Source organism: Nyctibius grandis, chromosome 1 (assembly GCF_013368605.1).
Source record: "Nyctibius grandis isolate bNycGra1 chromosome 1, bNycGra1.pri, whole genome shotgun sequence".
In the NCBI taxonomy this organism is placed as follows: Eukaryota; Metazoa; Chordata; class Aves; order Nyctibiiformes; family Nyctibiidae; genus Nyctibius; species Nyctibius grandis.
This window is the reverse complement of record NC_090658.1, coordinates 92,066,018-92,080,924: the sequence shown is the minus strand read 5'-3', so window position 1 is coordinate 92,080,924 and position 14,907 is coordinate 92,066,018. Positions and strand designations below refer to the sequence as shown.

At 38.8% G+C, this 14,907-nt stretch overlaps 1 protein-coding gene across 2 annotated transcripts in view; it reads left to right on the top strand.

Moving 5' to 3' along the window:
- Positions 1-14,907, top strand: part of CYB5R4 (cytochrome b5 reductase 4) — a 46,876-nt gene that overhangs the window by 13,473 nt on the left and 18,496 nt on the right. For both annotated transcript variants that reach the window (XM_068402421.1, XM_068402410.1), the window contains 5 exons: positions 2,634-2,688; positions 4,269-4,326; positions 4,432-4,525; positions 5,585-5,617; positions 6,316-6,438. In XM_068402421.1, coding sequence (XP_068258522.1) covers positions 2,634-2,688; positions 4,269-4,326; positions 4,432-4,525; positions 5,585-5,617; positions 6,316-6,438 — 363 coding nt within the window. The remainder of the gene's footprint in view (positions 1-2,633; positions 2,689-4,268; positions 4,327-4,431; positions 4,526-5,584; positions 5,618-6,315; positions 6,439-14,907) is intronic.

Below are 14,907 nucleotides of genomic sequence, written 5' to 3'. Positions count from 1 at the left end.
TCCAGCTGCTGACCATTTCGGTGGCCTTTCCCTGGACCTGATCTGATCTATCAATGTCTGTCCTGTGCTGGGGAGCCAAAACTGGACACAGTACTCCAGATATGGTCTCACAAATACTGAACAGAGAGAAAGAATTGCTTCCCTTGAACTGATTGCTGTGCTCTTGCCCAGGATAAAGGTGGCCTTCATCACCAAAAGGATGCAGTATCTGCTCAAGTTCAGCTTGTCTGCTAAGTCCCTGGAAGGTTTTCTCCAAAGCTGCTTTCTATCCAGTCAGGCCTCCTGCTTATTTTGTTGCATCAGATTTTTTTTTCCCCAGGTGCAAAATTTTGTATTTGCTTTTGAGCTTCATGGAGCTTTTGTGGACTCATTTCTTCACTCTGTCTGGGTCCCTTTGAATAGTAGCCGTAACCTTTCGTGTTTCAGCTGCTTCCTATGATTTGTTATTGCTCGTGTACTTCCTGACAGTGGGACAGTGTGTGCACTTCAGGTTGCTAATGACAGTATCAAACAGTATCAACATTCCCTGTTCCATAGGGAATACCAGCTGTAACTAGCCACCAGTTGGACTTTGTACTGCTGATCACACCTTTTGTGACTGGCAGTCCTATTAATTTTCTATCCAGATTGTAATCCACCTATCAAACCCAGCTCTGTCCAATATGGCTACAAGGATAATGTGAGAAACTTTATCAGTAGCCTTGGTATCCCACAGGATTCTGCAGAACAGTTCCCAGAACAAGCTGAAGTTTGCTCTTGTGAGATGCAGAGTTGTAATTCTGCAGTTCATCCTGGTCACCTTAAACTTCTCCATTTCATGCCTTCCATCAGCCTTTGGCTTCACCACCAGCTTTTCTTTTTTTATGACCACCATGAACAGGAGAGCACTTTCCTTAACTGGTTCACTGATCACCTGAATCATTGTCTTTTTATTGCAATGTGACTTCTTGTTTTCACATAGCATCTTACAGTATTTCAGAATAATTCATAAATAGCTTGGTTTGCCAGAACATTCTGTTTTATTGTGGCTGTTCATATATTTTTGTTGACCTGCAAAAGCAAACAGGAGAGTGTATGACCCTGAATTACTTTTATTCATGGAGGCCAACCTAAGCATAAGATACATGTCCTCAAGAAAGGCTTGGCCTCTGAGAAGGCTTTTATCGTTAGGTGTTTGATTTTCTTTTGCAATGATCTGATTACTCTGCCATTTAGCTTCCTTGGCAGCTGCAGATGGTGTGTACTTAAGGGTAATTAAGGATCAAAGAATTAGTAATTCCAGCAAGTTTTAATTGCTTTGGGTTAATTCCCCATGTGGATGATCAAATAGTTTTGACAGATTGGATTAGACCAGAGTGGCATGCTCTGTTTTTATCAACTTCCCACATGGTGGAGCCACTCAATTACTGTGTTTAAGCTTGTAGTCAATCTACAAAACTTACTGAAGATAAGAAGATAATCATCTAGGTAACTGGGAATTCACAGAATCACAGAATCACACAGAATCACAGAATCACAGAATGTTAGGGATTGGAAGGGACCTCGAAAGATCATCTAGTCCAATCCCCCTGCCGGGGCAGGATTGCCTAGACCATATCACACAGGAACGCGTCCAGGCGGGTTTTGAATGTCTCCAGAGAAGGAGACTCCACAACCTCTCTGAGCAGCCTGTTTCATTCATATGAATGAAACATTCATTTAACATTCATATGTTAATTATTTTGTGCATAGCCATTTCAGATGTGCAAGGTTTGCCTTTGAATGGGCTTGAAACCACCACTTACCAACTGTTACATTAGACCTTTGCCTAACCATTGTCCAGGAAAACTCTTGCTGTTCATGTGGCGTTACAAATCATACTATATTTCAGTCCGTGCAGCTTCCTCCATCATGATTCTATATAAATTGTTTGTGCTAAAATTGTTGAAGGATTGCAGTTGCTTTTATCTGTCATCTCTGCTCAAGTTTTTGCCAAATATGTTCAGTTTCTATTAGGCCAGAGATTAGTACAGTTGACATTTTCAAAGACTGACCAAGCGTTGCCTCCCAGCAAAGGCTTTTTCAGACTTTCATGTTTAATAATATAAGTGAGTAGCTGAATTCTGTGAAAATTCCTAGCGAAGCGCAAAGTAGAGAGATTAAGGTTGATATCTTTGCTTTACTGACTGATGTGAAATTTTACTTGTGAATTAGGTTACACCAGACATTCCAAGAATTTGTTCATCTGAATTGCATTAACAAATAGTTCTGTTAAAGGCAATTCATTCAGATAACCTTTTTTCCATGCTTCACTATCACAACATATGAAAGCACAAGGTAATAACAGATGAAACCGAGACCAAGCTACATGTACCAGAAGGGCTGCCTGCACAGGTTCTGTGGTATATGGAACTTTTAATTTCTGAAGTAGAACTTAATGTTCTAGGAGCCTGCTCTCCAAGAGGAAGTGCTGAATAAAACCAAAATTTAAAAAGTACATAGGTACTTTTGGCTGCCTGTGGAAATAAAGCCACTAAATATTGTGGAGGGCTATTTTGAACATTCAATTTAAAAAAAACCAAAATGTATCTGATTATGATTCCTATTAAGTGAGCATCACAGCAAATATTTTAATGACTCTCTGCTCTTTGTAGGTATGCTTCCTGAAAACAAAGTACTGGGTGCTTCTGCTAAAGATTTAACTCCAAGGTAAACCTTTGTCTTTCATTGTTTGTTAAATGTTGTTTGATAATTCTGTGCAGTTCTTGGTAAATGCAGACAACTTCTGTCATGGTTAGTTCTTGATGTTTCAGCTAAATGAGTATGTATCATTACCATCCTCTTATAAGTAGGAAAGCTGAGGTTCAGGTTTAAACAACTTGCCAAAGGTCATATTGACCGTATAGTCAGATGATGATGCAGGGTTCTTGTCTTGCTGTGTTGGTTTCTAACACTTTCAGTGCCTTGCATTGTATACGAATGTATGGCTTCTCAGCCTTGCTTCTTGAGAAAACTCCTGGAAAGTGATTCCAACTGGGCTGATTACTTTTTCGACTTTAGTATGAGTTGGGATGCCTTGGAAAAGTACTTCGTTTCAAGCTGGAATATATTAAGATGTGAAGCTATATTCAAGTTTCTACAATATGCAAAGCAAAGTAGGCCCTAAAACCCCACTGTGATATGCCTGCTGTTGTCACTGAGGTATCATTTTACTCCATGATGCCGTGAGTCGCCAAGGTTCAGTTTCTCACTTTGCATCAAAATCTCCAGTGAATGTGTAATCTCTGGGCTGGTTACATGCAGTCATATAAAATGCTGTGGCTTGTGAACAACTGAAACGTGACTTATCTTCTGGAGCACTCCCCAAACCTTGCTGCCTTTCTTCCCATGTATGTCTGGCATGTTCTGGTGTGTGACTGGAGAATGTGCAGCCTAGAAGGTGTTGGCTGTCAGGAGTATCTGCTGGAGGGGGCATCCTCCCTCTCCACCTTCTTTTCTGGTCCAAGAGTCCAAAGAGTAGAAGGAAGTGGCTAGGGCATTGGGGAAGGGGAGAAGACAGTCGTAATGTAGGTGTGAGGGGTTAACTTTGTTGTGGGTACAGAGTTGACTTTCGATGGCTGAATGGCTGACCAGGTGGAAGTCAGGTGAGAACTATAGATGTCTATGGTGGAGAGCCAGGCATGACATTGTGAGATGTATGGTCCCCATGGAAATCGGCAGAGAAAGGAGTAGCTTTTCTGGGGTTGGGTGAGTAAGTTACTTCTTGGCAAGTGTAAGGCCATACAAACAATTAGCATTTGAAGGCTTTCTGTTTCTTACCTTACCCTGGATTTGTTACAAGGTTTGGGCAGCTTGGGAACATAGAAGTGTAAAATCTTGATTTGGGGAGATGCAGGAAAGTGTGGTTTTGTGCTTTCTGCGTGGAATTTATAACTCTTGGAAGCCACCCTGGGTATCTAATACTTCTGTCTGGAGTCAAGATTTTAATCACCTTGTTAGGAAGGTTCATATACTGCAAAGAGGATGCACGTGCTTTTTAAGTAAAACCAATGCCGTGTAATTTTAGCTACAATGTGCTGATGATCAGGATGCATAATTAGACTGTTGTTATTTTAATAGTCTTTTCAAAATTATTGGCTCTGGACTTACGTTATTTACTATTTTTTTAAGAGGTATTTGGCTTGTAAATTCATGAAAGAAGCTCTGCTTGAGAACTGCTAGTTAAATATATACTTTTTTGGGGCATACCAAAATATATTTTTTTCTTTACTGCATTTTTTGTTTTACAGTTATGACTGGTTCCAAACAGATAATTTGGTCACCATTGTCATATATACTAAGCAGAAGGTAAGTGTATTTTATGGAAGGGAGAATTACAAGATCCAGTTGTGATACAGCTTGAATTCTGGGGGAACTTTATTAAAATGTTTTTTTTTTCCTTGCCTGAGAAAGGATATGAATGCAGAGTTGGTGATAGTTGACTGTCAAGACAAACGATTAAGGGGAGAGATCGTAATGGGTGACCACTCATATCTTGTCGAAATTGGTAGGTACTGTAATTTTGCAATTGAAAGTACTGAATTTTCATTCTACTTTATTAAAACCCTCTCATCAGGCCATATGCATTTTATGTATACCAATTAGTATTTTATTCCTCTTTCATTAGAGAAGATTACTTTAAAGTACCTTGATGTAAAGGAATTACATTGTTTATCAACTCACATCTTCATTTGTTTAGTATGTTCTTAGTTTTTTATATGTGGAGTAAAGTGTAGTAAGAAATGGATGTAAAAGTTGCGTAAAACTTGTCTTCAGGTGTGTTTTTGATGGTTATTAAAATGCCTGTATTCAAAAAAGGGAAGTGGAATGATATAGATAAATGCAGATTGCTAGCTTTACATGAGTCATTGTTAAAAGTAATGGGAAAGATGATGCCTTTCTTAATGAATCATAGAATGGTTTGGGTTGGAAGGGACTTTAAAGAACATCTAGTTCCAACCCCCCTGCCATGGGCAGGGACACCTTTCCTCCAGACCAGGTTGCTCAAAGCCTCATCCAGCCTGGCCTTTAACACGGCCAGGGAGGGGGCATCCACAACTTCTCTGGGCAACCTGTTCCAGTGTCTCACCACCCTCACAGGAAAGAATTTCTTCCTAATATCTCATCTAAATCTCCCCTCTCTCAGTTTAAAACCATTCCCCCTCAGCCTGTCACTACTTGCCCTTGTAAAAAGCCTCTCTCCTGCTTTCCTGTAGGCCCCCTTCAGATACCGGAAGGCTGCTATGAGGTCTCCCTGGAGCCTTCTCTTCTCCAGGCTGAACAGCCCCAACTCTCTCAGCCTCTTCATAGGAGAGGTGCTCCAGCCCTCTGACCATCTTCGTGGCCCTCCTCTGGACTCACTCCCAACAATACATATGTTATATACGTAATGTTATGTATTAGGCCTGCAGAAGTCACGAGTGACGTTTCAGGGCCAGGTAAAGATGCATAGGGTTCTAGGCTCATTAGTTCACTCAGTATTCTTAGCCTTAAACTGTATGTATATATGATGACTAGAATTAATTTTGTGTTTGCTTAACGTGGTGTTTGTTTCTCTTTGTTTCAGACTTGGATCATGCAGTTCAAGAAGACATGGCTGGTAAGTTCAGTCTCTTGCAGCACTTCTGTATCTCTTCTAATATCGGAATGTGGAACTTCAATTTGTTTTTCTGACTTGTCAGATACTTTACAGTTTTGCTTACCACCAGGTTCTGACACAATCAAATCAAACCAGAACATTGAATTATTTCTTTTTTTTTAAATTGTGGTATTTGGGCCTGTGAAAGTAATAAGTTGATGGTGCTCTGATCCCTCTGAGTATGACTAAATGTTAAATAATTAAAAGTTAGTTCTGTTGTGTATTTGTAAACTGTTATTTGCTTAGACTGGGATTTTCTTGTATTTCATTATTCATTCAAATGGCCTTCTAAAGAAAGGAAGTAGTAAATAGTGGTAGTTACCAATTTCCAGTAAATGAGTACTCTGAATTCATGAGCATTCTTTTTGACCAGATGGGCTGTAAGGCTTTTCATAATGTATTTAGTAAATAAGGTATGTTAATTATGCATATTAAGTTAGTGCTTGTTGTTTTAAATGCTATGTAAATTTTAAATTTAAAACATTATAAAGAGATAGCTGGAAGTACATTTAGTTTGATATTTTAATTTAACAGTTTAATTCTGTGTGTCTTGAGAAATGACTAATTCTTCTAAAATTTCGTTATAATGGACGAGTAAAATATTTTTTCTTGTACAAAATGTAGCTAAAACTAACAGTGTGAAACCTCTTCTCTTTTAGTAAATATTGCTGAAAAAGTTGGGAAAGTAGAGATTGTCTTAAAGAAAAAGGATAACATTCATTGGAAAATGCTGGGACAGTCCTTGAAGAGTCATAATGCATTTATCAAACGCACAGACAGAGGTAAGCAGTTTCATGGCCATGTTACCAGCTGGTTTAAGTCTTTTTGGAGCTTGTTAGACATATTTGGCTTCTTGCAGGATTTTCTTTTTCTGTAGTCTTACCTTTCTTTCAGGAATTTTAAACATTTCTTTCAGGAATGTTGTCTGGTCTTATTGAAAGCTGCTCAGGAATTCTCCTTGAAAGGGTTCAGCTTAGATGTGTTTTTTCGCTTTGCTTTGGTTTATTGGTTTGTTGTGTCCCACAATGGAATTGGAGGTCTTCCAGGCTTGCAGCAAGACTGGAAGAACCTAATAGAGCAAGGTGAAGACTGCTTGAGCGTTGTTCCGTCTCATGGCTACGTGTGCTTAATATCTTTTCTGTCCATATGAAAACCTCAGTAGACCCTCAGGAGATAGTGCATGGCCTTGTGTCAATCATTATAGAAGTAACTGTAGTGAGGAACAAAAACCTCCATTTCCAACTGTTACTACAGATGTAGTAATATCTTTCAACACTGTAATGTTGTTCTAGCACCCTGCATCTTTGTAACTTGAGCTATGATTAAATAAGGCACTTCAAGCCATGTGTAGATATCAAAGCCAGCTCTGAATAAGCTGAGGTGTCTGCAATAAGCAGTAGATGTTACATGAGTTCGTTTTGTGGTAACAGAATAGCATGAACTTGATGCAGCACCCAAGTGCATTACTCTGCTCACTGTGCTGCTTTTTTTTTTAACAGCTATATTAAAAATTTCTGCACAATTAAATTATATAATGCAAGCATGCTCCTGTTATTGCAGCTGTCCTGTTTCTCAAAAGCCCTCTTGGCCCTTTATCTAATAATGCTCAAAAGCTGACTGTTTGCTGTTAGTCTACCTTATTAGGTGTGAAAGCAAAGCTGTACATTTTTAAGAGCCAATTAAATGTCGATCACCTCTTAGCTCTCAGTTAATACTACTTAGGCCTTTAAAGTTGAGAGATTACTATGGTACAAAAATGAAGATGGACTGTGTAAAAGCACATCTACGTAGCTACGTTTAGCTTATATAGAATGTAATTTTCCTTATGAGAGTTTCAGAAACTGTTGTGTCATCCACTTCAATATTAGATTTTTCAGTATAATCCTCTGTATTTAAGGGGATATAGCCTGTAAGTTGTCCACTGTCCATTGCTCATTTTCTCCCTTCTTATCACTTTTCATGATTATGGAAAACAAAATGAGAAGATAACCTGAAAGAACAAGAGGTGTAAAATAGATCCTTTGCAAACGAGGAAGGTGAAGATGATTGGATGCAATGGACAAAAATCCAAATTGAGCACTAGTAACCAGTGCTTCCTTATTATTATTCTGCAGTTTTTTCTAAGAAGTCGGTCTCCAACGTAGCGTTTGTCCTTTTATGCAGAGAAGTGTTATAGGTATTGGATAACTTTATTATGTATCATCGACTGACTGGGTTCAGATCAGTTTAAATTGAATCTCCAGAAAACTTAAGTTAAAGGGCTTGCTGAGTCTGAGTTTCTTGAGTTCCCTGATTACAAAGGTGAGGAATCTAGCAAATATATTGATATCTAAGGCTTTTTAATCCCTACTCCAGAAACTTTTATTCTGCAGTTTTTTTAATTTTAAAACCCTCAAATTTAAAATTGAACATGCCAGATGTTTTATAGAGGAAGAATGTTCAGGCCTAGATGTCTTTCCTTTACTCCAACCATGTGTTCTCAGCTCGGCCATAAAATCTATGTGTTGGAGGCTTCTGTTCACTCAGTCCTAAGTAGCCACTCTACGTTTCTGCTCAGAATTATGCCCCCTCACTCTAAATTGCAGTTTTCAATTTTGCTTCCACTTCCATCGGGGCAAAAATAATGCTATGGGTGAAGAAACTCATACCTTGCGCAGTGTGAGCACAGAAATAGTAATTCACAACTCTAGATAATTCCTTTGTCTTTATTGGGTGTGTAGTTGGGTTTGTATGCAAAACTACTTTTTCTGAAGCAAAATAACTTTATTCTGGCAATAAAATAATCAAGACTTCCAGCCTGGTAATTCTGACATCTTAATGGGTGCATTTTATATATGAAGTTAAATAGATCTTTGGAAAGAAGATTAGATTGTTCTTTGATAAACTGCAGAAACGCTTAGTATGAAGTGTGTTGCAGATACAGAGGTTCCCCTTAATGCTACTTACACTTTGTTTTGCGTGCTGGGATAGTATTATTATGAAGGTTGTACGCGTGTGGTTTGTCTGTTTACCTGTGCCCACACTAGCAGCGCTTTTAACACAGGCAAAACATAATGTCAGGTACTAGTAAAGTACAAGTAAATCCTGCAGTAAGGTAGCATAAATGTGTATGCTGCTGACCAGAGTCTGATTCACTACATATACTTAGCCTCTTACACTATGCCAGTGTGTAGCTGTGATGAGAGAAGGATCAGTGAGGACTATAAACAGGGTGGAGGAAGGACATACTAGCTTTGTAAACAACTATACTTAAATGATCCATCGGTTGCTATTAAAAACCCCCAGCAATGTGTGTGCTGTAAATGAAGTAACTTAACCCTATTTCATTGAGAAGCAGAGTTCCTCAAATTTGATCGTGGCTGAAAAGAGCAGGTGGAACAGGTGGCATAAGGTATGGTGGTATTTGAGAGTAAGCAGCAGAAGCAGTACCGGTGTTGAAATAGTTCCTTGTGAGAGCTGCTTTTGCTTCCAAGGCCTAAACTGGCTAGTTAAAGCTATAAAATAGCTTTATATCTGGTATTTCTGTGGGGCATTATATACAGGGTAGCACAGATGCGTTGCCTTAAATATTCTGATTTTTTTCACTTGGATTTATGTATCTTCCACTGCTTACTCTCAACATTCCTTTTTATTTCTGTTGAATATAAGAGTCTTATTTGAAAACAGTTTAATTGATAATTTCTACTTCTTGAAAATACCTGAAAACCTGGGAACAGATTGGGAAGTAGCTATGTTACTTTGTTATACCTGTTTTTTTATTTATTTCATTCAGGTTTTGCATATTATAGTTCTTTTTGTAAGTTACTGACACTTTCTAATAAAAGTAATCACTTTACTCAGAATGTTTCCACACTTCCAGTTTGGTGGCAAGGTTATTTTGTGACCTGAACAGTGGGTGCTTATGGGAGCACTGATGTTTAATTCCTCGGGTTTTTCTTGTCTTTGAGTTTTTCTGTAGTATTTCCTTTTGTGTTGATCATTTCAAACATTTCCATTGTATTCAAAGCACAGGAAAAATGGCTGAAGAACAGGCAGGATTGACACTTGAAGACTTTACTTGATTTTATGTTGTTATTACTTGTTCATATGACAGCATTCATAAATGAATTTGTAAAGAGGAGAGTGACCACCACAGCCAATCCCCCCCAGTCCCTATACTTTTAAATTATTTAATCTTCCTTTTTACAACAGCCAATTCTAAGTTCCACAAAAAAGTGATGAAGCTTTTCTTCAGAGACAGTGATGTAATGCAGAGATGATACTGGAAGCCTATGATAACTTTATGCTATGAAGAAACAATTAGCATAAGCCCTTACTTTTTTCCCCTTAAGCTGGGGAAGTCATACTCCCAGATAATGTAAGGTACTAGTAAAGTACAAGTAAATCCTGCAGTAAGATAGCTCTGACTGAGCTGCATCAAAAGCAGTGTGGCCAGCAGGTCGAGGGAGGTGATTCTGTCCCTCTACTCCACTCTGGTGAGACCCCACCTGCAGTTGCAGTACTGCATCCAGCTCTGGGGTCCTCAGCACGAGAAAGACATGGAGCTGTTGGAGTGGGTCCAGAGGGGGGCCACAAAAATGATCAGAGGGATGGAACACCTCTCCTATGAGGAAAGGCTGAGAGAGTTGGGGTTGTTCAGCCTGGAGAAGAGAAGGCTCTGGGGAGATCTTCTAGCAGCCTTCCGGTACTTAAAGGGGGCTTGTAAGAAACATGGGGACAAACTTTTTAGCAGGGCCTGTTGCGATAGGACAAGGGGTAATGGTTTTAAACTAAAAGAGGGGAGATTCAGACCTAGGTATAAGGGAGACATTTTTTATTATGAGGGTGGTGAAACACTGGACCAGGTTGACCGGGGAGGTGGTAGATGCCCCATTGCTGGAAACATTCAAGGTCAGGTTGGATGGGGCTCTGAGCAACCTGATCTAGTTGAAGATGTCCCTGCTCACTGCTATAAGGTCTCCCAACCTTGGACTAGATGACCTTTAAAGGTCCCTTCCAACCCCAGCCGTTCTGTGATTCTATGATAAATTGCCTGTGGACTCTCAAATTCCTGCTGAGTTTAGACTAACATTTTGGCTGGTGTATCTGTTTATTCTTTCCTCACAATTAACTAAGTCGTGGAATTTCTTCGAAGTTGAGGAGGATTTAAAAAAAAAATTATGTTAATTTCAGGGAACTACCCTGTATCTTAGGGTGTATCAGTAGATTCAGAAGAATATTCAGTACTCCTTCTGCTCCTTAAGAAGGATTAAGTGCTTACTTTTCTGGAGGAATAATTATTTATACCCAACAGTATTGCATAGAAAACACAATTCAATATAATTAGATTGTCAGTGTAGGGAAGTTGGTGACATTACTCTTACGTAGCTATTATGAAACTGGTCATTAGGAAGCATAAATAAAACCGAATGGTTGTAGTGCCAGCATCCTGTGAAATTTAAATGTAGTATTAAAAAAAGTAAGGTAGAACTTTCTCATTTAAAAAAGAAACCCAACACACAGCACCGTCATAGAGTGCAGTTTTTCTTGTAGTTATTAAGACATGATTTTCTTGTGGGTGCCTTTTCTGGGAAGTAAGACTTGGAAGCCCACTCATGAGGGGACAGGTTGTGATCACCACTGCATTGGAATTGCAGCCAAGTCTTGGAGGTGACAGGCAAGCACTGCAGTCCTGTTACATAGACCTGCAGTTTGTCAAAGATTGTTTAAAAAGACACCAACTGGAAAAATGTTTTAAAATTAGTTTTTGCTGTGGAATTATTTAAAAAAAAAAATGAATTTGAGCTATCTTTGTTGGTAAAACGAGATCTTTTTACTTTGATTTTTCCATATTAGTGTGCTAGTTGTTTTTGTGGAAAAACTGAATTCTGCCAAACTAAAAAAAAAAAAATCAAGACCTTCACTGCTGACTGCTTAAATAAAACTTCATTGTTCAGTGCAAATCTGCTCATGATGTCCCTGCAAAAGACTTCTTGCTCTGAATGAGATAAGAAAACATTGTGTACATAAAGAAGTATTTCTGTGTACCTAAGGCTTTTATTTTTAACTTGTCAATAGCTGTACAATTGTACTTGTGGTCAACAGAAAGTGAAACTTTGAATTATTTGAATTAATCACAGTTTTTTACATATTTTCTGATTTCTTAGCAGCTTTAGCCAATAAACAACTGATGTTGGGGCCATATGTGATAATAACAAATATCTTTGTCCTGAAATTTGTTTCTACACAGCAAAAATGAAATTTAAGGGAAAAACGAAGTACGTAGCATGCCAGTTTGGAAAATGTTTTAGAATGACCGTGTATATAAAAGCACTAGCCATATGCAAGTAAAAAATGAGATGTTAGTAGGGATGACTTACGGGGTATGTGGAGGGGGTATGTATATTTTTCCCATGGAGAATAAACTCTAATTCTTCCTTCTGAAAGCGATTCAGAACTTCTACTCAGATCCCTGTTTTGGAGAGTAACCTGATTACCAACTTCCGCTCTTTTAAAATGCGTGCAATTATAGGCAGTTGTGTGCAACTATTGGCAGATGCTTAGAGGGTTGAGTAAAGAATCAAGGTGTTGCCTCTGAGGACTGAAATGGTATGTAATGTTGTGGTTTCATACAGTGGATTTAGTGCATGTTATGTGGAAGATCATAGTCTTTTTTTTTTGTTGCAAGTAATAGAATGGAGCAGAATGCTGAGGCAGCACTTAAGTTATATAAGCCAGACTTATGCTGTGACGGTGTGCTATTTGCTGCATAACCAGGGAGAGTTTAGAAGGCGTTGATTCAGTGGAAGCCTTATTTTGGGAAGGGAGGGAGATCGTCTGGGAAGAGCACGGCTGATCTCTTTGGATAATAGGAGCTAGCTTGTGAAATCTAGTAATTAACTGAAGCATTTGAGGGTACTGAGAAATTGATGGTCAGCATTAAGGGTTCGTGGTTGTCTTAACTCCAAGACTGGGCTACTGCTAGGAGTGATAGGCAGCCACCTTCCTTCAGCTGTATGGTCCAATCTCCATTATGTTGGCACTAACAGTACCTGAGGCTCTGTAATCAAGGAACCTGAACAAAATAAGGATTAACTTTCAGCTGACAGACAGACACTGTTGGGTGGTACCTACTCAGGCCAGGTTGGATGGCGCTTTGAGCAACCAGGTCTAGTGGAAGGTGTCCCTCCCCATGGCAGGAGGTTGGAACTAGATGATCTTTAACGTCCCTGCCAACCCAAACGGTTCTGTGATTCTATGATGATTCTATGCTTGCTAGGGATGGGGTGGAACTCTTCTACGAGAGATGGAGGAGCAGCGGAGGTATGCGTCTTTTATAGTTAGAAACTATGTCCCAAGCAAACAGGCTAACGCTGCAGCCAAAGCATTACTAGGATTATGGCTAACAAGTAAGAAGAAATAAGAATTGACACTGAAGTCTTATCGCTGAAGAAAAGCAAGAAACATAATTCAAGGAAAAATTCTTAAATTAAAATCCATTTCCTAATGAGGAAGAACACAGTAGGCAAAAGGATGATACTATATAGAAGGTATCATTATCTGTGCAGCAGTTTTGTTAGTAAAACTCATTTCGTATGCATATAAATCAAGGTGCTGTAGCTCTTGATTCCAGCAGAAGAGGAAGTTCAGTTTAGAGAGGGACATCTCTAGCCTGTGATTGTATAGAGTTTACATGGCAAGGTTTTGGTAGTGGGAGGGCTGGAGGGGTGACTTCTCTGAGCAGAGATCAGGAGCTATGATGCTGACACTCAATATCTGCAGAAAGTTTGATCAAACCTAACCTCTTCCCTAATTGCTTTCTCTACTTTGAAAATTTGGAATTGCTACTGGGCACTTGTGTCATGCTCCAGAATTAACAGAGCAGTGCCTTTTGCTTATGTATAGTGTCAAATCACATGTCTTTGGCATCTGACAGTTCACTTCGCTTCAGGGGTTGCTGAAAGCAACTGTTCTCCTTCAGCTTGCTACTAGAGGCTGGTGTTCGCTTGTTGAAAGGCTTTTCTGCATTGCCAGTTGTTTTCGCTTGTGGCTTCAGATTTTATCGGGACCACTGATAATGAACTAATTTTATTGAATATAGCAAACAGGACAACCTAAACTAGGAGTTTGCTTAGACCTATAAAGGTTTCTGTTTTAAAAAAATCAGATTGAGTGAATTGGGACAAAAGTTCTGTATGGCAAATTAAAAAGAAAAAGGAGGAGGTAAAGATTAGTTTGTTACATGTGGAAAAGGTTGGGATTTGTCAAGTTGGAAAGGCCAGACAATTGACAGGAAACAAAGTAACAGTTGATAAATGATTTTTTTAACTTCTGTCTCCACTCCCAAATATCTGGAAGAGTATTAGCTAGTCAGTGTTGTGGGATATATTACCAACCTCCCGTATCCTTTCAAGTAATTCCTAAGTCTGAAGAATTGGCAGCAATCTTGGCATATTTATTTGTATACTGTACTTTGCAATCTTAGTACATATTGTTTTTCAAAAGAATGGTAGAAAAACAGATTACAGCAAACTTTTTATAACATTTCTTTTGTATAACCAGAAAGCTAATGAGGTTTTGCTTTACTTCAAGATTGGTATGAAACAGAATTATTGCCTTTCATTTTTCAGGGCTGCAGGCATTCTTTTGGTACATCTGAAATGTTTGCTCATTCAAAATAAGCCGTTTATAGCATGTTAGATGAAAGACGTGAGAAAATATTAACGAAGAGAGATCTATTCCATGTCAGAGACTTTACATCATGTCTCTGCAGGCATTTATAGTGGATAACTCACTAGTAGGTATTCGAATAATTTTAGAAAACAAGTGTATGCAGAAAAATGCCATGGCCAGCTACTGTCACAGTAGTGGTATGTAATGAATTTGATGCTAATTTAGTCCCTGCACAAATTGCATGTGCAGCTGAGATGTATATTTCCAGGCATACCTACATGTATTTAGATGCTTGACTGTTCTAGCAAAGTTTATTTATACCCTTGGAAATAAAGCCAATTAGAAAAAAGCATGGCTGAGCTGGGACATCTTGTTTAAACCCTTAACTTTTAAGCATTTTGTGCATAAATGTTGTTTGTTTGAAAACTTTTCTCTGCTTAAAATTCTTTCGTTTGTGTTGTGGTTGAATTGACAGGCTGTGATCCTGTACTTATTGAAGAAGGGAATGTTAATAGTGATGGCTCATCCTTCTGCATCTCTTCCAGCAATTGACAGCACTGTTGCAGAGCAGTCTGTAACTAGTCTCCAGCTATCTTGAA